The sequence below is a fragment of the Drosophila sulfurigaster genome, chromosome 2R, assembly GCF_023558435.1.
Source record: "Drosophila sulfurigaster albostrigata strain 15112-1811.04 chromosome 2R, ASM2355843v2, whole genome shotgun sequence".
NCBI lineage: Eukaryota > Metazoa > Arthropoda > Insecta > Diptera > Drosophilidae > Drosophila > Drosophila sulfurigaster.
This window is the reverse complement of record NC_084882.1, coordinates 16,537,744-16,561,519: the sequence shown is the minus strand read 5'-3', so window position 1 is coordinate 16,561,519 and position 23,776 is coordinate 16,537,744. Positions and strand designations below refer to the sequence as shown.

Below are 23,776 nucleotides of genomic sequence, written 5' to 3'. Positions count from 1 at the left end.
TTGAAACATCGAAATTGACCTCTAAGCCATTGTGTGGTATTTGTTTTTTCCTTTTTCGCCTTATCAATGAAATGTTTGCGTTATGCGGCCATCACTGGCCCGTGGATGTATATGAAGGATGTGTGAAGTGAAGCAACAGTTGTCATGGTCATGGCTGTAGTCACGACATTACCACCAAGTAGCACCAACGCCACCAGCCGCCGTTGCATCAGCCACGGCAGCGTCTCCTCCGGTGGCACCAGAAGCTGCAGACCCATTCAAACGTGAGCACTGCTCCGCATCGATCTGCAAAGCGCTCATGTTCTGAACGAATGCCTCGAGTGCCACACTCTCATCCGGACTGTACGGAGAGGTGCGTTGGCTATGCGGACTGCGGCGTAAAAATTCATTCAGATCACTGGCCACGCTTGCTGGCTTCGAAACCGCAGCTGCTGCTCCAGACTCAAAGTCATAGCCAAAGGGATCGGATGCCGCTGGCGATGGTTGCGGTAATCGTGGCAGCATGCTGCCTTGCACAAAAAGGTGGGTGGAATCTGAAGGAAATTAATGGCGTTATAAATTAATTGAACAACATTATATTGGTATTTCAAATATTACCACTGCCGTAATCGGCGGTCACATTGTCGCAGTAGCTGGCACCGGAGCTGACGCTGCCTTGCGACGGTTGTTGCTGCTGCTGTTGCTCGTAGGCATTTGTTGGGGCGCATGCGCGACTGCCAAACACAGTTGTTATCTCCACATGGTGTGGCGATGGCGATGTGTTGTTGCGCGCAAAGTTGGACTCCGATATGTTGTGTATGGAGACCTGCAGGCGAGAAAAACAAATTTCAATAAGCTAATCTATAAAAATGATCGAATTTCAATGCCGATGCCAATAAATGTCATCTTGTCATCTTCAATCGAATCTAAATAATCGATTTTTTCTTTAGTGTCATAGCTTAATAGCGATTTTAAAAACTATACGCAAAATTATCGTCTAGTTGTCTCCGCCCCATATTAAGCATATCAATCAACGTGAAAAATTGCATTTCATTTAAGAATAGAACGCAAAATAAGCAGATGACAATTTATCTAATGACAATTGATAGTTGTGGCTTCGACAAACATTCGTTCGACTCGGCCACAATGACTCCATGCAGACGTCACGAACCTCGTTGTTGAGATGTTGGCCCGGTATCAAATTCTTGAGGAACGCCGCGTCATCGTAACGTATGACACCAGTATTGGGGATGCCCTCAAGGTAGGAATTGAAACCAGTGATGGTTGGCGGCGGTGAATCGTCGCCACAATTGTGATGCATGTGGCAATCACCAGGAACGCTCACGCTAACGCCACCACCGCTGCCAGGTCCAGAGCTGCCAGCTCCAGCTGCGCCAACCGCCGAGGGAAAGACCTCAAAGCCATTGTAGTAGCTCGACTGCTGGTATTTCTCCTGCAGTGATGAGCCCGCTGCATTGCCAACAAATTCAGGCGGTGCTTGGCCAAAGCTTGACCATTGGCTCGACGACGACACTGACGACGACGAGTGGCTGTCTTTGGTCTTTTGTTTCAGCTCACTGCCGATGGCCGATAAACATTTCTGTGTATGCTTGGGACGTGCAATGACAGCGGCATCGCCAACCAGTCGACCAGGGCTGCCCAGCGATACGTTTGTGCAGCTAATACTGATATTATTGTGCGTGTCCACAACACTGCCGCCGGCACTGCCACCGCTACTGCAGCTGCCGCTCCCGCCGCTGGATGATCCACTTGAGAAATATGAGAAATTAGTGGGTGCCGTAGCAGCCGGCCCGCCGACAGGGCCAGAGGAGCCGCTGCCGGGAGCAACAACCATTTGTGGTGGCGGCGACGACTGCTTCTGCTGTGTGGCCCGAGCCGCCTCGGCCACCGCCTCCTGGGGCGTATAGTAGTTGACATTGCTGCCAAACTGACGATAACCGCCCATGGCCAGGCCATTGGTCACCGCCTGATGCAACGCCGGATTGCGTATGGTGAACATGCCGTTCTCATTTTTAATAATCGCGGCTGGTTGATCCATGGGCATCGGTGCCGCAATGGGCAGAGCACCACCATAAGTGCGTGCTGCAAATAAAGAGAGATTAATTGGTTTAGTGGCAATGATAATCGTAGACCTTACTTGGTGGCATAGGATTCGGATTGGACAGCATGCTGCCGGCGACGGGACCATTGTTCATCCCCTGATGAAACATGGGATTGCGCAGCGTAATGATATTACCGCCAGCACTTGCCTCCATTATGGGCGCCGCGGATATTTGGCTCTGCTGTTGCTGTTTATTGTCTTGAGCGACTCCAGCACGCTGCTTGTTCGGCAGACTGGCGACTGAACCAACAGTCGAACTACTGCTGCCAGATTTGCCACGATTGCGGCGTCGTCGTCGCGACGACTTGCCACTAGCGCTTGCTGCAGCTGCGGCGGCTGCCACGTTGTTGTTGGTTGCCATCGCAACCGGCTGTTGGCAGTGACGATTGCTGACTGGCGGATTTGCTTCCAACATAATGACACCAGTGCTGGGATCTATGCCGCCATTACCCGTAGCATAGTAGTTGCTCATGACGTGTGCGGCAGACTGCTGCAGTAGATGCTGTGTCGGCTGGAGCTGTTGCTCGGTCAGTGGCTTTGAAAGCTTGCGTATGGATTCACTCTTCTGCCGCAGTTGCTCGCTCTTAGCCGGATCGACCTTGGTCAGCGTGATGCCGGGTGGCAGTGACAGATGCTCAACTTGTACGCCGCGATTCAATTGATCCATAATGCTGCAATTGGGCTGCAGCTGCTGTTGATGATGCTTGGATGCAGAGCTGTTGCTACCAATGCGTAGCTGCTGCATCTGGGGAACCAGTGTGCTGGCATAGCTGGCAGCGTGCGGTGGCTGCTGCGGTGGTATGGCAACTTCGTTGGGATTGAAATAGCCCATATTGTGGGGTATACCCGAGAGATCCTCTGTAAATATTGAGATTTAGAATTGCTGCACAATTAAATAGAGTTGCTTTTGCTTACCCTGCTTCTGACCACGATGTCCGCGTTTACCACGCTGCGAACGCTTCGATGGCTGCGCACTGCTGTCCGATGTGTTCAAAGAGCCGTTGCTAGTGCTGTTGACATGCAACTGGTGTTGCTGCTGCTGCTGCCCACCGTTTGTTGGTTTAGAGCTGCGACCACTGCCACGACCACCACGTGTTGTTGGCTGCTGCTGCGATGTACGATTACTACCAGTCACTTGACTGCTCTGCGCCTGCGTCTGTAGCTGCTGCTGTCCTAGGCCCGACTTGGCTTTGCGTATGCTGGCATTCGACTCGGACACTCTTTGTGGTTGTTGGCTCTTGGACTGGGTCGACTGCTGTTGTTGGGCTGCGGATTTGCGCTGGTTGCTGGCATTGGCTGCTGTCGATTTGTTGGTCTGTTGCTGCTGCTGTTGTTGGGTTTGTGACTTTGACGGCGCATCGTTTTTGGCTTTCTTAACGTTAGACGCTACAGCAGTGGCAGCAGAGGCTGCTGGCTTCTGTTTGGCACTCGGTACAACTGGCGCAGGCTTAGGCGCCACAGCTGTCTTCGGCTGTGGCTTAATCGAGGCAGAAGCTACTGGAACTGGTGGTTGCTCTGAATCGCTTTCAGATTCCCACTCACCGTCCGAGGAGTCTTGCACATGCAAAGATTTGAACGGATTGTTGTCCAACTGGCCTTGGTCCAGTCGCGGCTTTAAACGTTTCTGTCTTTTTTCGGGCAGTGGCTCAGCTGGTTGCGGCTTTGGCTCCGGCTCGACTTTGGGCAACACTTTTGGCAACTGCACTTCCACAACACTTTTATGCGCATTCTTCGACTTCTTATTTGACGTCGCCGTCGTTGCCTTGGGCTTTATGCTGCATACGGAGTTCTCACGCGTATTCACAGCACTGCTTTGCGGCGTTTGCGACTTAGAGCTGCTACTGCCAGAGCTGGAACTGGAGGCAACCGCAGCAGCCGCCGCTGCCTTCTTTTGTTGCTTCTTGCTCTTGGCCAGGCTGGCCTTCATTTCAAGTTCAGCAGCAGCAGCAGCGGCAGCAGCTGCAGCCGCCGCTGCTGCCGCTCGTTTAGCCTCCTTTTTCTTAGCCTTGGCGCTCTTCTCGGGCACGGCGGCAATAACAGGCGCTGCTGTAACTGGTGCAACACTTTTTGCATGAGCCTGAGCCGATTCCACGATGTGACCGTTGACAAACGTGTAAAGCAACTTGTCCTCATCGGGGGAGCTGCCTTTGGCCACCACAGTCACCTGCTGATCGCCACCAGCGTGTGGCAACTGCACACGTCGTATGGTCACAATACGCTTGGATGGATCAGCGGTTGTGGCATTGGTGGCCATGGCATCGATCACATCACGGGGCATTTGTTGATGCTGCTGCTGCAGGGGCGGAGCGTAGCACACGGGTGTGTGCGGTGCTCCCAGATGAGGGGGAAAATAAGCCGCAGAGTTAATGTAGTTCGGTATCGGCGCTGTTACAGTTACAGTGGCAGTTTGTTGATGATGTTGCGACGGTACCGGTGCCGATAGCTGTGGTGGTAATGATGGCTCTGGTGCCGTCACTCGACTGCCACCATTTAAAATCTCTTCGAGCTCAGCCAGTTTAGCCAACTGTTGCTCCTTGGTGGGCAGATAGGAGAATTTAAATTCGCTGTTTGCCTGCTTAACTGTGGCAATAAGTTCCAGAATGAGTATCTCAACTTTACCCTTAGCACGCTGCAGATTTTTAATGTTCGCTTCCAGTTCGCCAACGCGTTTCTTTTCGCGCTTGCGGCCGCCAGCAGCCATTAAAGTTTTCATTTCGTATTTGTCAATGAACTCCTTGAAATAAATATCAAGAAATTGACTGCGCAAATCTTCTAGCTCTTTGATGCGTTTCTCCTCCTCTTTGCGCTGCTTTTGTTTTGCTTTCTTCGCCGCTTTCTTGGGATTCGATGTTTGTGGCTGTTGGGGTTTGCCTTCGATGAAGTTGAGTGTCTCATTGATCCAACGCTTTTGATCCTGTTCACGCGTATAGCTGCCCAGAAATTCAGCAAAGTGTTGCATCATCATCTCCTCTTTGCTGTAGTTACTGAGATCCGCTGCCAAACTGCCGTTGCCACCTGCTGCTGCTGCTGCAGCTGTGGCATCCGTGTGCATCTGTATGCTCTTGCAGAGACTGTCTAAACATAAAAGACTATTATCGCCATCCTCAATGTTCTCGCCAATCTCGTTGAGCGCCGCTGCAGCAGCTGCTGCAGCAGCCGCCGCGGCTGCCGCTGGCATTTTACGTGCAGCTGCTTGCACCTGTGCAGATGCAACCATTTTTAAGGTAGGAGGTTGCTGCTGCTGAGGAGCCACGGGCTCTGGCTTTTTGGATGGCGCCGACACATTCGCCGCTATTGCTGTCGCTGGTTGAGCCTTGGGCACCACTTGAGCCTTAGTTGCATCCTCCTGGCCGTTTTTGCTCTGCGACAATTTTTTGCGCAGTCGATCACGTGTCTCGTTGAAGCGTGCATGATTGCACTCCTTTTTGACGCGCTTCTTCGAGTGATTTTCCTTGCAGGTCTCGCCCATATCCGCGTAGTCTGCACAACCTATTGAAAGGAAAATTTAATACTGCACAAATAAATTTCTTTAAGATGTACTTACATTTGCGCATCTTTTCTTTGCTTTTCTTCGAGTTATTCGCATCGTTGCAGCCAGCTCCAGTTTGCGTTGTCTCATTGACTTTGGCCTTGTTGGCCGCCATGTGGGATGCGCTATCTGGTTTACTTCGCTTTCTGCATTGGTAGTATAAATTGAACTGATTGACTGGTTTAAAACTTATTTTATGGTTCACTTACATCATTTGCGAATCGTGCAACATCATTAAATGATCAACTCCAAATTGCATCTTCTCGATATTTGCGTCGCCCAACGTGAAACTGTTGACAAGAAACACAAAGCGAATTTTTTTTTAGTTTGGTTATGACAAAAGTCTGCGGGAGTTTTAATCGAATTCTTTAATATATCGCTCATCACTAATTGAAAGTGAAGGCACTAACGGGTTAATGCGATATATTGAACAAAGAAGTATTGCAAACAGTCAACTTACTCATCGGTAATCTTAAAAGGCGAATATCTGTAATGAAATAAATATAAATTAAAAAATATTAAAATAAAAAATTATATTTTATATACAGACCCAATGACCTGGGCGAGAAATTGTTCAAAGCGACCGTCATCCTTATCGCCAACAACGCTGTTGGGGCGTAAACGCAAATCGCCCTTGAGCAGCTCCAGGTGCTTAAAGTCCGTGGCCGTCGAGTTGAACTTGACAAAGAAATTGGCATAGATGGACAGCACAAAGGTCCAGTAGGTCTTATAGACATAGTGCTGATTCTTAAGCTCCTGCAGTTCGGCGGGACTGGGTGCCAGCTTGCGATTGAAAAACATTAGCGATGGCAACGTGGAGCGCAGTTCCTCACGCGAAAACGACAGTGGTTGAAAGCAGCGCAGCAAGTGTTTCGTCAGCGGCGGTGACAATTCATTGGCTAGGATTTTACGCGCCAGCTGGCAAGCTGAGACTCGACAGTTTTCCCCGCAAAAGAACTGCGGCTCAATGCTGTCAAAGCGATAGCGTTTCCGTGTGGTCAGATGCTGAAACACGGCCCATGCTATGTGATATGTGGTGCGTAGCGCCGTGTCCATCTCCTGGCGTCGCAGCGACATACTGCTGCTGCTGATGCTATTCGGTTCATCCGCTGCTATCTGCTGCTGATCGCCACTACGACGCTGCTGTGCGGCTGCCGCAGCGGCAGCGGCTGCGCTTGTGCTAGCAGCAGCAGACGCCGCATTGTGTCGGGCCTCGTCGTTGGTGCAGGTGCTTAGAATTTTTGATTTCATCAACTTGGCATCTTTCTCGACAATCCCGAGTGTTGTGCACTTGGCACAATGGCCGGCTTGTCGCGGCAACAGAGGTGTCCCAGCAATGGAGCAAGTGATGCATTTGCAGTTCCTAGCATAAGCAAAAAACATTTAAATAACTATGTACATTTAGAGCTTATTGTTAATGCACTTACTCATTATGGTGTTCCAGCATTGCATTGCACTTCTTGCAGAGATCCTCGTGCACAAGTTTGTTGGGCGGATCGTAGAAACCGTCGGGCCACTTAAGCTTGGTGAATGCCATAATATTCTTCCAAGCCAGCTGACGATCAACGATGCGTTGGAAATCAATAAACTCATCATCACTAATGTCTGGCAGCGAAAACGAAGTGGCATCCATGACGACCTTATCGAATATGTTATACACATCGAGCAGGCCCATGCGACGATCATGCTCCGTGGGCGACAAGTTGAACTTGTTTAGCTCCATCCAGATGTCCGTCCAGCGGCGCTCAATGGAGTGCATATGCTCATCAAAGAGCATGTAACGCTTAATCAACGCCGTCGTCTGTGAGGTGCCATCGCCCTCCTTCAGCGAGAGGATGCATGCGAGCATTGTGTCGCCCAGCGGATTGAACACATGTTGCTGAAATAGACGCTGGCACAATAGCACCCAGGAGAGTTTGAATTTGCGCAGAAAATCATTCTCGAACGCGAACAGGCTAAGCGATATCTTTTGTGAAATGCAGTTCAGATCGGAGTAGCCGTCCAGTAAATCTGTATTTAAATGTAAAGCATAACATAACATACAAATTAATGCCTTCGAATTGTAACACATCTTACGAATAAAGTAGTTAATAATGAAAAAGGAATGATTGTTTTGTTTGTGACATGCAAGCAAGATTCAGAAACCAAACACTACAGTAAAAATGGCATAAGATGTTAAATGACATGTGTAACGTGGCATTAAGACAAAGATTTCCATCACCATCTAAGATTGTGCCTTAATTACAATATTGAATATTTGAATTTGAACTATTAAGTGTAGTATAACGTATTAAGTAACTAAAGATATTTTCATTACTTTGATGAATTTACACTACTATTACAATACAATTACAATTACAATACTAAATTATTAAAAATATGATGTGCTATAGACTATTGTTGTTGTTATTAACATGCAATTTAGATATCCATAACAAACTTAAATTTTTGATGCGTAATTTACAAAATTTAAATATAATTTATTGCTATATTTCATTAATATCAGCTACTTTAACGTACATGTGAGCATCTTTTCGGCGGAAATCTTCTCGTTCTCCTGCACATTTTGAGCAATTTCGATCATGCCCTCTGAAAATGCCTTGACAATGCACTCAACATTATAGGCGAGTATTTGTAGCAGCAGCATCGGATTGTTTGCCATCAGACTACAATTAAATGTATAGTTAGTAGAATGAAAATAATAATCTACGTCTGATGTTGGTGACAACTTACATGGCACTAAATAGCACTAATATCATATTATCAGAGATCGCAGTATCATCAATAAAATCAAGATATTCGGCATTTTTATCGTACAGGAAACCGCTTGTAATCCAATAGATTTGTTTATTTGATTCGAGTAGTTTCTCAAATTTGTTGTAGGCAGCATCGTTTCTAATGAAATATAATATTTATTTGTGCAATTCAAAAAAAATAAATAAGTGAACTTACTTTAACATGGGACTGTATGCCTTGATGAGCACATCGAGCAGCATGACGACCATGTGAGCAGCCTTGAATTGATCCATCATAATGGCCATGATGGTTTCGCGATATTCGAGACATTCCTTGCAGGAACAAAACGTAAAGAACTCCTCCTTACGGTGCTTCACAAATATCAAGGCAAGATTCTGGAAATACAGCTGCATTAGGATTAGGTTTCAGCAAGACAAGATTTCGAAACGCTGGGAACACACACCGTAATTGCACGCAACTGTCCGACGCCACCGCGCAGCGGAATCTTTGGATCCTCCGAAAATAAGCGCATATTCTCAATCGCCATCTGAAAAGGGTTTTAATAAATAAGGATTTGTCCAAATTGTTATCTACTTTAAACTTACCAAATACGAACGGGTCTCATCGTTGGCATCCTTGCTCGGTGGCTTACATTCATGCAACAGCTTGTCGCTCAGCTCCATCTCGATGACATTGTCCTCGCGCAGACTCCACTGCATTAGCGACACCACATCCTTGTAGATGACATCCGATTTGGGTGCCGGCGCATAAGGATCGAAGGGTGGCAAAGCGAGTATCGTATGCAGTGTGTTGATGATGTTGCCCTCCGGAAAATTGAGGCGCTCCAGCAGCTGGCATGTTGCTGGTGGTGGTGTTGGTGTTAGACTATGTTTGCTATTCGATTGTTGTTGCTGTTTCGATGAGGACGAGGAGCAGTTTAGTGGCAACGGTTTGTTGGCGCTAAGCGCTTCTCGCATTGCCGCCAGCGCATCACATTTCAGCGGCATATTGTCGCCACAAATGCGCGGCGTGGCCGCATCAATGGACATTTTCATGCTGACATGATAGCAAGAGGCGGCATCCAGTTCACCGTTGACAACAGCCTCGGCAGCAACTTGGGAATCGATGCTAACGCTGCCGCTCCCACTTCCGCTGCTGCTGCTTCTGCTCTTGGCCTTGGCTCCTTTGGATTTGGAACTGGCGGCAGCGTCGGCGTCGTCGTTGCTACTGCAGCAATTCATGCAAGTTGCGGCGGCAGCGTCTGTCACCTGTAACGTGGTCGAAACGGGCATTGTTTTGATATACGCCAATGCCTTTTCCACTTGTTCAGCCATCTTATTTCATTTGATTTTACTCTTTATATATGTTAATTTCTTTATTTTCTTTTTTTATGGTTACACACACTACGACGAACCCGCAACGTCGATTATTTGGCAAAAACGCAGCCTGGGCATTGCGTTCGCTAATATCATTGGCGTAACAACAAATTTGAGTTTGCGCGACGCATTATTATACAAATACAAATCACAGATGCACTTCCGTGTGGTGGAGACACTTTCACTCGTCTCGTCGTCTACTCCAACAACCCAATCAACCAACCGACCGTCGTTTTCGTTGCTGGCGAGTCTCTCTCTGGCTATGTGTGTGTGTGTGAAAGTTTATGTGTGTGCTGAGTCGAAGAAGTCTCTCACATACAGTAAATGGGGGAAAAAGAACGCAACGCGTTTTTTTCTTCCCAAACGCGCGCGCCGTCAACGAGTCGAGCGCGGATTTTTATAATCAACAATTTCTTTCAGTTTACCTTTAGCGTTGCTTTCTAGCCTAATTTGACTGCTCTGCAGCGATGTATATATGTTTATAAAACAAGTGAATTGTTTGGGGGTTTTTGTCGTTTTTGTTTCGCTCGTCGTCCGTTCGGTGCAATTGCAATTTTCTGCCGTGCCTATGTGTGTGTACGTGAGCGTCAGCGTGACCGCAACTTTCAATTGAAAATATACTAATTTGTTTTGGAAATATATCGATAATTCGTAACACTATTCTAGTGATGAGGAATTTCATAAAGTTGTATGGCGCGGAAGTGGAACGTTTAGAAGACGATTGTTTTTATTGTTTGATTTGCATTATTTTTTAGCTAAATACGACTTCAAGCAATGTGATTTAATTGTAAAAACATATCAAAATGTATTTCGTCTTAATTTTATGCCTAATTTGCACTTACAATTAGTAATTGCAGGTTAACCACTCAAGTGTGATTTGTTTCAAATATAAATAATATTATTATTGTACATTTTTACATATTAACAGAGCGAAAACATAATTGATTGCGTGTTGTTTTGAAAGCAACCAATTAATCGATGATGTGCCAGTATTTTTTGAAACTTATCTATAGACTTGCTAGCAAAATTCGTACCCAACTTTTAAAGTGTTCGATGCCAGTACTTAAGCTTTGTTTTCGCATTGCACGAAAAATGATATTTGTTTTCAGTTAAAAATGTGCAGCTAACCTAGTTTTATCAGTTTACTCATCTGAATAAGAACGCAAATTGCACTATTTGTATTATCAAAGCAAAGCCTGAAAGTATGCAGTCACAATTGTGGTCCATTATTGTACCACAATAGTTTTTTTCCGGTACATTACTAATGTACCACTCTGTTTAAATGGCCTGTGTTATCTCCAGTCTTAAATCGAATAATTTAAAATAATTTTTTGAAATTAAAATTATTTATTTGTTTATGGTTAACAGACGAAACGTTCAATTTCTGCACATTAATCTCCAGTTGATGAGTTTAACGAGTTGCAAGAGTATGTTGTGATGAGTATATTGGCTATTATTAATTTGAGTTGCAATTCATTAACTCTTTTATTGCACGATCTAACTAGTTAAGCAAACATCATACTGCTATACTTGTAAATATAGCTACTTACTTATGTAGAGACAGTAAGAAACAGAAACAGGTTTCCGGTTTTGCGTGAGCAAATCTCACGTAAATCGCTCTTATCAATTGCTGTTGATGCTCTGAGCTCGGTGAGTGTTTTTTTTTAGAATTGTACAGTACTAAGCGCTACTTTTTTCTAAGGCTAGCTCAGTCATCATTTAGTCGTGGACACGGAAAGCTGAAAGCTCCTATTTTAGTTAAAAACCGAATAAAATTATGGCGAAATCGTTATTTCTGCTCTGCTTACATGTCTTGATCTTGATCGACATGATTCAGGGCGACGGCATGATTGAGGTCTTTAAATGGAAACAAATGGATTATTACAATCGCGGGGATAAGCGCCTTCATCGAATGCCTGATCCATCAGGTATAATCAGCGAGTTATAGCACCCGTCTCTATCACCAACAATAATATTCTGACGCGTAATCTCAACTTTTATATTATTATTTTTATTTCGTTTTTTCCAAATAGCACCAGTTGTGTTCCCAGGTCGTTATGGCCGTGAAAACCATTTTCGTGGAAAACGTGATGTGCTCACTTCACGCGACACACCTGCTGGAATCATGTCACGGAGTAATATGGCCGCAACCGAGAATGTAGGTCCATATGTGGCCTACAATAATGTGCCCATGGGTGTAACCCACTTTAGAGGTCGCCTATTCGTCACCATGCCGCGCAGGCGGGTGGGAATACCATCGACCTTGAATTTCATTGATATGCGAAGCGATGGCAAACAGCGCAGTCCCAAGCTTCGCGCCTATCCGGACTTCGAGTTGAACCAGTTTAATGCAAGCGAAACAAATTTGGTCTCTGTCTATCGCACCACAGTGGATGCGTGCCAAAGATTGTGGTTCATTGACACTGGCATGTTGGAGTATCCAAGTAGGTTAAAAAATATCTTAATGAAATTGGCTTTAAATTTTTGTACTTGATCTCTACAGACAATCGTCAGCAAATCAGACGGCCAAGCATTTGGATTGTTGACCTTGCAACTGATCGTGTGCGTAAGCGGTACGACATCCCCGAGAGCATTGTGGAAACGGGACGTGGTCTGGCCAGCTTAACTATTGATGTCGGCGACAGGCATCAATGCCAAAAGGCTTATGCTTATATACCTGATCTGGTCAACAGTCGTCTGTATGTGTACAGCTTGGAGGAGGATCATATGTGGGTCTTTCAACACAACTATTTCAACTTTGATCCATTGGCTGGAGATTTGCATATCGGTGGTCAGACATTTCGTTGGGATGATGGTATCTTTTCCACCACGCTCGGACCGAAACAGAGCGACGGCAGTCATGATGTTTACTTCCATGCCATGGCCAGCAACAACGAGTTCGTAGTCTCTAATCGAGTGCTGCAAAAAGAGTCGAATGCAGCGCGTTCGGATCATGGCAACGATTTCCGTGTGTTGGGCAGTCGAGGTGTGAATAAACAGTGTACAATGCACGATTACGATCCGCGGACCGGCGTCGTGTTCTATGCTGAGATTCAGACAAATGGCGTTGGTTGCTGGAAGTCCAGCCAGCCCTTCTCGGCAGCTAGCCACGGCATTGTTGCTTCCGATCCTCAGAATATGATCTATCCCAGTGATCTAACGGTCAGTTATAATCAAATATATTTCCGATTAGCAATTTTAACTATGTTTAATCTATTTGCAGATCGATGAGGATGGCGTTATTTGGGTAATGTCAAACTCAATGCCCATTTTCATTTATTCGCAGCTGGATCCGAACGCATATAATTTCCGCATCTGGAAGCAGGATGTTTACGAGGCCAAACACAACACGGTCTGCGAGTAGGGATTTATGTATATGAAATTGTTTTAATGGAGTTTACATAATGACGTTATATGTGTATGTTTTAATAATGTAATATAATAATATATGTATATGGAAAATATTAACACAAAATTATATGTATATTTAAAACAAATCAAAAAGCATTTACAAATGTACCTTTTTTAAAAATTGCCTAAAATTTGAGTACTCAGTTTATCACATCTTCAAGTTACATAGATGTTTTTTTGTCTTTTTCACATGAAAACAAATAAAAAACACAAATACAGAAACAAAATCAGAGGCACTCTAATATTGCATAAGGATACTAAGTTGCACAGGTTTATAATACGTGTGTGTGTGTGTGTATATATGTATATTCAATTTAATTTACGAATAAAATATATGTTTGTTTGAGAATCGAGAATACTATAAAAAGATTATAAACATTTGATTCCGTTTTTTTTTCTTTTGTAAATTTTCATAATTTCCTTTCTATCATAATATATTCGAACAATTTTGACGTGTATATATGTATCTTCTCAAAGTGACTGCTCTACACCGTTATATCTCTATATAACTAGTTATATAAAATTTGCAAAAATATATATATGTTTTGTTCGCTTCCATACGCTTTTTGCGCTCCGCTTCATTTGCTCGAAGCTTTCTCTCTCTTTTTCTATCTGTCTATAAGTATTTAGTATATGATTACTACATATGTATGTATAAAAGATGACTATATAGCTTTCTGTCGCTTAAGTAAACATGCAATTTGACTTGAAATTGGAATGGTTATCTGGCCCAGTGTTATACAAAAATATACACGTATAACATAGTATAACAGTTTTGAGTTTCCCTACGAAGCTATATGTATATATATGTCTATATATATTTTTTAGGTCTATATAAAATAAAAGCGACCACTTTTGAAGTGAGGCGTCTACTGTACTAGATAATCCTTGTAGCCGCGCAACGATTTCAACTGCTTTTTCAATTTGGTTATCAAATCCGACGGTTGCACCAATATCGATATATCCCTGCCTACCGAATTCAGGCGATCACGTATCTCTAAATCCTTGAAAAACAAATTTAGCGGTCGTCCATTAATTTCTGTGAGTATCCAAAATGTCAACGAAGTACCATCACATGACTGCGTCTGAAATAATTCAAAACAAATAATTAACTACAATCATCAATATGCGAATTTTGAATGCATTCGTCATACTTTAGGCGGCAGTCCATGCCGAGCAGCCAAGCTGTTGGGTACCACGTCAACAATGGTTGAGGTATTGCCATCGCGTATGAGTCCTAAGCATTGACCCTCCCGATCTCTTCGTATTGCATACGCACGACCAAAGGGGATGCGACGGAGCAGCACTTCGACCTGAAACGACAACACACAAATAAATATTAATTAATGACATCACTTGAGCAGAGACCGTAGCAATTATAAAGTGTATGCCTACAAATTCTTAAATGGAATCAATCAATCAATTAAAAATTGTTTAGTAGCATTCACATTTCAATTTATAGTATAAGTATTGCTGAATACATTCAATTCAATATCTAACAAATTAAAAAGGCAATTTATAATTCATATTTTGGAGCATGATTGATGCCATCAATTACAATATACATATACTCACAAATAGCGTGTTTGTATTGCGTATAATTTTATTAGCCTCTGCGGCTGTGCTGATGCTAACTCCCGCTATGGAGAGCAGCTGATCGCCAATGTGCAGCGCGTTATATAGAACTGGATGTTCCTTTTGCTTCCATCCTGCAATCCAGACACCGCCGAACGCATCTACCCAAGCAATCGAGCCAACGCAATCCTTGCGCCGCAAATTTAATCGTACGCCACCAGGATGCATAATCTCGCGACGCAATTGCATAACTTGTTGCTCGCGTAGCGTCAATCGTTTGTTGCCGCTGTTGCTGCTGGTCGCTTGGGATGCTGCCACTACCTGTGGTGGTGATTGTATTCGAAAGGCACTCGATGCTGTATTGCGACCCGGCACAAACTCATTGTTGTTGGCGCCGCGCTGACTATTCGTTTGCGTTGATGCGGTTACTGTGGCGCCTCGCTGCAACGGCGCTTGTGCATCCGATGTGGATGAGCTGCGCCTGCGCTGCTCAATACTCTCCACTGCGGAGCTAGCGGCAACGTTGCTACTCTGTCCGGAGCTTGCACCATTCGAACCGGATGTGTGTGGAACAGTCTGTTCGATGTTATTGTTGGCATTGGCGCTAGCGCTGGCCGTCTTATGCACAGTCTTTGTTTTGAGTGGTGTGTTTAGCATCTTTAAATAGTGAAAATCTCGTCGACTCGGCCGGGTGCTAATGACTAGCTCGGTCAAGCCACGAGTTAGTTGAGGCATAGTACGTCCATTGTTTGGCGTTTGAGATGGAATCACAATGCCGCGACGTGGCAAAGCTGGACTTCCGTTAACGGGTGTCGGCGTGTTCTCCACGTTTACTATTGCATGGGCATGGCTGCTGCTGGGTTGTTCCTCTCGTATAGCTGTAGGACTGCTGTTGCTGCTTCTGACGGGTATGCTCGACGATAGGAATACCTTCTCGTAGTGGACATTGCCACTGATGACATTCGAGTCGTTTGTCTGCTCATTGTTAATGCGTATGTTGGTGATGCCAGAGCTATTGGCGCTGAGTATAATCTTCTTGCCGACCTTTGGAGTCTGTGGTTTATTATTGGCACTCGGTTGGACACTAGCGCTGGCTGTGGGATAACATGTGCCATAGACAGCCACAGTGGTTGCCGCTGGCGCTGTTGCCCTCGCCTCACCATCGGCTAGCACCTGAACAGTTGTTGTATTGGACGCAGTTTGAGTGGTTGTCGCATTGGAAACATTGGGTTTTAATGGTATTGTATAGGGATTGCAGCTGCTGCCATTGCTGACACTGCTGCTACTGCTGGGTTGGCTCAGCACCTGTATCGTATTTGAATTGACGACGGAATTGGACGGAATGATTTGTACGTTACTCTTGTAATCGTTTTGTAGTTTTTGCTGCGACTGCAACGAAGTTTTCGTTTTGGTCTTTGAATTAATCTCAGGAAAACGAAAAATATCCGCAACAATTTTATTCTTGGGCGGCAATTCGGGCGGTTGCATTATCTCGGCATTCGTATTGGAAACTTGTATAATTGTTATATTATTGTCTGCCGTCTCTTCTACGGCAGTTGAGTTAGTGGCAGCCTGTTGAATTTTCGGCTGTGGTGATTTCCGTAGTGGCCTCTTTGTTTTATCAGCAGCACCTGCTGACATGGAACGTGAAGTTTGTGGTCTAGAGAAAAGAAATGGGAGATTCAATATAATTCATTAGTATGCCATGAAAATAAATGTCATAACACATAAAACATTTAACTGTAAATCTAAGCAGGATCGCAATATTAAAGTATGCTATCGGACTACGAACTGGATAAATTGTTTGTCAAACAGATTTCTAGTGTGACGAGAATTGTCAAGAATCTTCCTGAAAATGACGCCGTATTATCAGCATGCACGCGATGGTTTCAAATCTTACAAAAGGCCAAGAAAGAGGAAAAGTTTGAGCGCAATTACATATTGCTGATGTTGCATAGACAACTCAACGATAGCGACACACTCGGTTTTCCCTTTAATGATGAGCGGCAGAAAGAACTACAAACTGTGTATGAAATCACTCTTAAACCGCCGGATAGTGACGATAATGATGATGACATTCAAGCCAGTTCTTCTAGCAGCAATTGTCGCTGCATCGCATGCACACATAGTAAGGGCCATCAGAATGAAGATCAGTATCAGCGATTGAGTCGACTTAATGACACATTGGGCAAAGAGTTGCAAGTGCTTCAGTCCAAGTTGAATATTTTGACAGAGCGCCGTAAGCTTTGCTTGGCAAAAATTGATGATATGCAGAAAGCGAATCGAATGTTTCAAAAGGACATCGACAATATGAAGAAAATTTTCTTAAGCACACCCGTTACTGCACTTAAGAAACTAACGTTGGAAGAGAGTCCACAATACTTTTCGCTCATGTTTAAAGTTCTCTGTCAAAGTGCACAGGACAGTGAAAAATTTCGCCAATTGGACGAGCGTCTTGAACAGGTACTGCGTGAGCACATAAATCACAGATCACGGGAGGCCGTATGGCAAGAAATCACTAAGGAATACGATGCATTGCGTGCCGAATTTGACAGACGCTACAAAAAGATTATTGAAGATCAAGAGGCTACACAATTCCAGGAACTGTCTTTTTATGGCAAGAAGTGTTTAATGATCTTGAAGACTCTTTTCATCGACAGTTTCAATGGCGACAAACTGTTGAAGAGCAATGTGATTGCATATTTGGATAAACAATACGAGACATTGCATAGGAAATAACTATAAATGCAGTAAAGTTGTAGTTTACCTGGGGATGAGACGCTCGCATTGTAACATTTGTTCGAAATTCATGATTTGATCTGCAATAAAAATAAAGGCATTTTAGTTAGGTGTCTCACATAAACATTAAGTTAACTCGCATATTTATTGCATGCAATATTAAAAAAACGATTTTCTTCGAAGCAATAATTTTCGTAAATACGTAGTCAATTATTTTATAAAAAAAGATCAGCTATCGAATTCAAAAATTAAATACTGAAACGTTTTATATAGTTGTTATAATAAAAGCAGCAATAATAATTATATATCCAAATTTACAAATATATTTACTTTTAATGTATTGAATACATCTTTGGTTTTTTTTAAATAAATAGGCAAATAAATAACTTACCAGCTGATATGCGCTGAGCAGAAGCAGCAGCAACATCGACTCGCACTCCATTTCGCAGTATGGGCGACAGAAACTCATCGTCCGACAGAATGTTATCTGAGGCAGTCACGTTTTGTGGCTCTGCGCCAGCTGTTGCACTGACTTCCTCGTCCAGCTCCTCGACGGCAGTTGGCGTTAGACTTTCGCTTATTTGTTCGCTGTATGTGCTAATGGGATCTGACAGCATATTTAACAAATGCTGAGTTAATGTATTAGACATGGCTGTGGTTGGAGGTGTTACTGTTGTTGTTGTTGTGGCGACGGCTTCAATGACTTGCGCCGCAACGGACGAGGGAGCACTTGAAGTAGTTGTAGTACTCGCTGCTGCTGTTCTGGACGTGTTGTTGTCGTGCTGCTGTTGCTGCTGTTGATGCTGATGAGCCGGAATACGCTCTACGCCGGGCACAATGGCCGCGGGAACTGGCGGAGGTGCGGGCAACGGTGATGTGGGATCGCGCGTTGGCAGCAAGGGAGCGCGCACTTCAGGTAACTTTGTGTAGAGGTTTTCACGTGGTGAAAGAATCTTCATTTCACGCAGCTTGGAACGCAACGTTTCCACCCATTCTTGCATAATCTCCCTGTTGATCAACAATCAATTAAAATCGCAACTAGCAAAGGAGCTTGCTCAACTTACCATGACACCGCATGAAAGCGCAACACTTCATTGCTGAGCGTTACAACAAACTCGAACTCATGCGAATTGGGAATGAGGGCGTGTGATATATGCAGCGTATCCCGCAGCGAAACCGCCCATTCAGGCATGTGTGCGGCCGCTTGACGTGGTTCCGCGTAACCTTCGAGTAGGGCATCGGTGTCGTCATGCACACAGAATACCACCCAACTGCACTCAGATTTCTACAACAAAAAATTGAAATATACATTTCGATTGCTTCACTTTCTACTACATTTTTTGGGGTGGGGTTGCAATCAAATAGCTAAATAGCTCACCTTTGGGCCAACGGTTAATTTCTTGCCATCGGCCGTCAGTCTTTTCAGCCATGTATTTTTATGAATTTCCCGAAACTGTGCCGCGTTGCTGCTGCTGCTCGACGATGCGTTGATTGCAGGTGCATTCGGATTTGCAGGTGTTGGCGTTGTTGTTGCTGCTGCAGTTGTTGTGTTTGCAGCTGGCATTGCTGCAGCAGCCGCAGCCATTGCAGCACTCCGTCTATCCGATATTGTTTGCTAGTCACTCTCGTTTTATTGCACTTATTTATTTAATATACAATTCACATTTCGCACGATTTTATTGCAACATTTTCCGCACCGTTTCTTTTGACAACAAAAAATTCAGCCAGAAATTGGCGACGACGCCATGTTTGCTAACATCAATTCCAATCGACTAATTTATCTCTCGATATTTATCGCTGAAACATTGTAGGCATTACCGCCAAACAAGTATGAGGTAAAGCGAACTATCGATAACAAAATGTTACTGAATTCAATATGAACAACAGCTGTTATTTTGTGTTTTATTTGCTTAACAATGCGAATTAATACAACCAATTTAAATGCATATGCAGTCTTATCGTTTATTACAAATTGATCTAATTTTAACGATAAGTTAATTAACATCTAATTAACAAAACAATTCCGCTTCCTCATTTGTACCATCCATCAAACACTCTCGTTGTGATCTGTTAATCTATTAAAATAAAAATACGCTTGTTTATACTATAATACTTCTTTTTATTGGGATTTTAAAAATATTTTTTCGTATTTTTTTGATTGGTTTTTTATCTTTATATCACACAACGTAAATAAGATCTTTTTAATGCTGTCTTAAATATCTATAACTAACCAAAAGCTATCTTTATATTTTTCTACATCCGAAAACAGAAGTAAATTTAATTTGTGTATTCTGGGTACTTGCGCGGTGGCAAATAAACGAAATGAAAAATTAATTTTGACTTAAACTATAAACAAAATGGTATTGCAGCTTTTAAATTTAACATTAGATATACAAATACATATATTTGTCGTATATATGTAAGCATCTCGTATAAAGAGTTATTACAGATTATTACATAGTATATTAATTAATTTAGTTAATATATGTTTTGTTACTTATTTACAACTGCAAATTACAAGTAGACGAGTCAAAAAGAAAAGTAGTCAAATTTAGTTAAATGGTAAACAGAACGTATAACGAGTTAACAAACACTCAATGGGGAAACAAAAGTAGACAAATATTGGTACTTAAAGTGAGTTTAGGTCGTGGGCAGGTGGATGTTAACTAATTACAATTAAAGTCTTTGAATTGAATTTCAACGTTCACGATATCAGTTGCTTTTCTAACACAATTGAGTCTTGTAGTTATTACATATTCGCTTTTGACTGGAAATTTATGATTAATAGGAGCGCTAAATAGAATTTTCAATGCACAATTAATCGTAATCGTGTGTAAAGTCATCAGTTTTTGTTTTTTGTACGTTAATACGAAAGTTTTCACTAGCTTTAGCACGGCACGTCTGTATCCAGATAGCAAAAAATTTGTCTTGTTAAACGAGATATTTGATACGCGTAATTTAAGTTAAGGTATTTTCTTCGTTTCATTTCTTTTCTTTTTTTGTATTGATTTAAATTTTTTTTATAATTTTTTTTTTGTTTATGGTATTCGTTTGCATTTCGGTTGAGTTGGTTAATGTAATCTTAACGTGTGTTGTGTCTGTGCGCGTTTTTGAAATTTTGTTTTATAGTATTTTTTTTTATGTTTTTTTTTTTACACTGTTGCCTGGTTGAATGTGGACTATTTTGCGAGACATGGGCGAGAGTGAGGAATATATGATGTATAGAAACGTTTATCGAGTTATTGCTATGTGAATTTGAATTGCCGTAGCGCTTCAGACATCCTAACTGAAACACTGTTGTGTGAGGTTCGATTTGTTCAGACTGTTTTGTGGCCGGGCTTACGAGGCTATAAACTCTATTTGATGGCAAAGTGGTACAAATTCATCGGCCATGGGATTAAGAACAGATTTCTCAACATTACATTGGGTTTTAGGCAGTGCAGATAGTGCCGTGTTCTGTTCTTCCGTTCTATAATGAAATTTAAATGTTTTACAATTTGGAATTTATAAGTTTTTGTTGGACTTACTTGGCTTTTTCCCACTCATTTATTTGCTCTTCCAACTCATCCTCGATCATTGCTTCAAAGCACTCTTGCATTATTTCTTCCTCTTCTAATCGTTGCAGTTCCTGTTTGGTATAAATAATATTTATTAAGGGAAGATCATATTAAGTTGTAAATTTTCGGCTTACGTTCTTATCGAACTCTTCCTCATTCTCCATCCACATATATTCTGAAAAATCGGGTTCATCATCGAAGTCAGAAAGCGATTCGTCGTCGTCCACCACATAAACTATTTGATCCGTCCAGTCAACAGATGGCACTTTTAATAACATGATAGTGCTGTAAGAAAGCGGTGAAAATAAATAATTTATATAGAAATATGGAAGTTATTATAAGATATTTCTATTAACAAAATGGTCCGCTTGCGATATTAAGAAGTATTTCGGATCAAGGCGATCAATCAGACTACATATGTACATATATTGTTGATCAAGAATATGCACATTTTATGGGGTCGAATATGCCTCCCTGTGCTTGTTACATACGTTTACTTTACATAGTGCGTAGCAGGTATAATGAGGTGTAAAAGTATATGTATGTAAATTGGTATACAGTGAAAATGCCTATGTACGTGTAGCTTGTTTATCTGCCGGCAAAAAAGCTGCTAGTTGCGTCGTTCTTAAAGAAACCGGTTTGACACCATTGCCAATTGTTGTATTTTTTTTTTAATAAATACAATTCAAAAACGAAAACCGCAAAACAAAAGAGTTGCGAACACCTACATACATAAAAAGTTATATACAAAGCATGTACATATGTATGTATGTTAAACTGTTTATATAAATAAACGAAAATTTTCTCTTTTATTTTTGCGCAATCTTTTGTTTATTGTACATTTTTATACGAATCAAGTCTATTTTTTGCACCGCGGCGCAAATTGAAAAACAGAATGACTAAGCTCAAAGTACAAGAGCAAAAGAGAAGAGCATAAACACGCATACAAGCGTATAGTTAAGCATTTTTGCATAAGTGTGTGTACGCAGACAAGAAAAACGAAAAACAAAAAAATAGTCAATTGTTTATAAACAAGTCGTATACACACACAAACGTATACATATGTTTGATAATCAGTATAAAGGAATTATTAAATCGGACACTTGTCTACATTAAGTATGTGTATAAATGTTATACGATGTTATATTCACATATGTATGTAGTGTGTGTGTATTTGTATCAGAAATTTCTGTTTTTATGGTACCGTTATCACCTGTTTGGTACGTGAAAAAATTGAAACTAATTTGACGATGACGTCGACGACTTTTGTATTTATGCAAAACGCAATAAGCCAACGAATATATATGTAGATCGCCTCGGACATGAATATTGTGGACGTTGTTTGGTTCATGGGCGTCGACAATTGTTTTTAGCCCCATCAAACAAATGGCGCTCTATCTGTATGTGTATAAGTGCAGGCGAGCTTGTATGTATGTCGTGTACGTGCTTCGCAACACACACACAAAAATCTTGCTCTTGCTACAGTTGCCATATTGCGAAAAATTAAAATGTATTTGCTCTGTGAACTCAACAGATGTACAAAAGTATTCACATAAATTTACAAATATATTTACATATGGATATGTACGTATACGTATGCGCACATATATACATATGTGATTAAATGAACCTCCCTCAACCCAACAGCAACAATTACAACAACACCGCGCACTCAAGGTAACAAGTGTTTCGAAAAAGCTTGAAAAACATTCGACAAAAAAGAATAAATACACTCAAGTTGCGTGTGTTTTATTGCGTCGCCAATCGAAAAATCTGGTTGTCAACACTTTGCACGTAGCTCAACAAAAACGAACAAAATTAATCCACAGGGCCAAGCGCAGATCTCTGGATCGAAACTTGCCCCTTGATTACAGAGGCGTCAAGCAACAACGCTTCATTTATTGATTTGTCAAGAAGCTTTTCACGGAAATGCTTGAATGTCAGACCAGAAAATAATAAATAAGCTACAAACAAAATGAGGAAACGCTTTGTACTTCCGCCTTTCTTTCCTCTTGTGAACCGTGAGAGCAAGCAAAAACTTAACAAATAAACATAATTTTAGCAACAACAAACGAATGTTTGTTTGCTAGTCGCGGGGCAGTTTATTGCACTTGGAACTGTTTTTCTGTCGTACTCACTTTGAAAATTAGCTTGATGCGCTGCAAAAATTGAAGTCTATTGTTCTGGATTGCTTATATTCCACTGAGAATTTTGTATTTGCAAACGTATTAAAGGGGCAAAAAAAACACTGACAATTTATGTTTGCATCCAGATAGAAAACACGAAAATTTTTCTATTGCGAAACCAATTCAAATGCTGTGGTGCGGAAACACGTCCATTAACGTCAAGCAAACGAATCGAAAATGATTTATAAATAACAAAAAACTGACAAACACAGCGTGACCGCATCTTAAAATTCAAAATATATTATTTTATTTTGACAAAATTATATTCCGCTGGTTACACTTTATTTAGGCGTGGGGGAATTTGTTTAAGGCATCGATATAATTCCAACAGAAAGATAAACAACCAATGCGGTCTGGACAATCGATAAACTTGCTTGCGTGTGTTTAAAAATTATTTATCGTAAGTGAGCGCGCTTTACGAATTCAAAAAAAAAAACTAAATTGCCAATTAGGGAACTGTATTAACTGTTTAAAGCTTTTCGACCAAAACGTAAAGTCGGTTAAATTTAATTTTGTTTTAAAATTAATTTTGTACATATTCTATGCAAATAGTAATAATTTGTAAA

The 23,776-nt window shown here is 42.2% G+C and overlaps 5 protein-coding genes across 8 annotated transcripts; 2 read left to right on the top strand and 3 right to left on the bottom strand.

Annotated features, from left to right (window-relative positions):
* Positions 1 to 51: 51 nt before the first annotated feature.
* Positions 52 to 10,318, bottom strand: LOC133838417 (uncharacterized). 4 transcript variants are annotated; one of them, XM_062269507.1, is made up of 16 exons: positions 10,168 to 10,318; positions 8,972 to 9,679; positions 8,830 to 8,913; positions 8,583 to 8,773; positions 8,364 to 8,525; positions 8,151 to 8,296; positions 7,058 to 7,640; positions 6,181 to 6,993; positions 6,091 to 6,117; positions 5,840 to 5,920; positions 5,646 to 5,776; positions 3,017 to 5,590; positions 2,138 to 2,959; positions 1,151 to 2,082; positions 598 to 805; positions 52 to 533 (listed from the first exon to the last, which is right to left on the bottom strand). In XM_062269507.1, the coding sequence occupies exons 2-16, from the start codon at positions 9,656 to 9,658 to the stop codon at positions 169 to 171; spliced, it is 7,806 nt and encodes a 2,601-aa protein (XP_062125491.1). In that variant the 5' UTR covers positions 9,659 to 9,679; positions 10,168 to 10,318; the 3' UTR covers positions 52 to 168. The 4 variants fall into 4 exon arrangements, with proteins under 4 accessions (XP_062125491.1, XP_062125492.1, XP_062125489.1 ...); XM_062269508.1 differs by having other exon boundaries at positions 8,972 to 9,634; positions 10,168 to 10,317; XM_062269505.1 differs by having other exon boundaries at positions 8,972 to 10,318.
* Positions 10,319 to 11,449: 1,131 nt separating this feature from the next.
* LOC133838430 (L-dopachrome tautomerase yellow-f2-like) lies at positions 11,450 to 13,886 on the top strand. The gene is made up of 4 exons (XM_062269535.1): positions 11,450 to 11,670; positions 11,776 to 12,186; positions 12,246 to 12,904; positions 12,966 to 13,886. The coding sequence occupies exons 1-4, from the start codon at positions 11,520 to 11,522 to the stop codon at positions 13,104 to 13,106; spliced, it is 1,362 nt and encodes a 453-aa protein (XP_062125519.1). The 5' UTR covers positions 11,450 to 11,519; the 3' UTR covers positions 13,107 to 13,886.
* On the bottom strand, positions 13,824 to 19,238 carry LOC133838419 (mucin-2). Its single transcript, XM_062269510.1, has 7 exons — positions 18,846 to 19,238; positions 18,532 to 18,752; positions 17,859 to 18,475; positions 17,496 to 17,547; positions 14,729 to 16,388; positions 14,308 to 14,466; positions 13,824 to 14,238 (listed from the first exon to the last, which is right to left on the bottom strand). Exons 1-7 carry the CDS (start codon positions 19,050 to 19,052, stop codon positions 14,023 to 14,025), a joined length of 3,132 nt encoding a protein of 1,043 aa, XP_062125494.1. The 5' UTR covers positions 19,053 to 19,238; the 3' UTR covers positions 13,824 to 14,022.
* Positions 16,430 to 17,762, top strand: LOC133838434 (uncharacterized). The gene has a single exon (XM_062269544.1). The coding sequence runs from the start codon at positions 16,502 to 16,504 to the stop codon at positions 17,465 to 17,467; it is 966 nt and encodes a 321-aa protein (XP_062125528.1). The 5' UTR covers positions 16,430 to 16,501; the 3' UTR covers positions 17,468 to 17,762.
* A 1,003-nt stretch (positions 19,239 to 20,241) lies between the features above and the next one.
* Positions 20,242 to 23,390, bottom strand: LOC133838439 (polyadenylate-binding protein-interacting protein 2). The gene is made up of 4 exons (XM_062269550.1): positions 23,163 to 23,390; positions 21,159 to 21,309; positions 20,995 to 21,095; positions 20,242 to 20,936 (listed from the first exon to the last, which is right to left on the bottom strand). The coding sequence occupies exons 2-4, from the start codon at positions 21,300 to 21,302 to the stop codon at positions 20,807 to 20,809; spliced, it is 375 nt and encodes a 124-aa protein (XP_062125534.1). The 5' UTR covers positions 21,303 to 21,309; positions 23,163 to 23,390; the 3' UTR covers positions 20,242 to 20,806.
* Between the last annotated feature and the right edge of the window lie 386 nt (positions 23,391 to 23,776).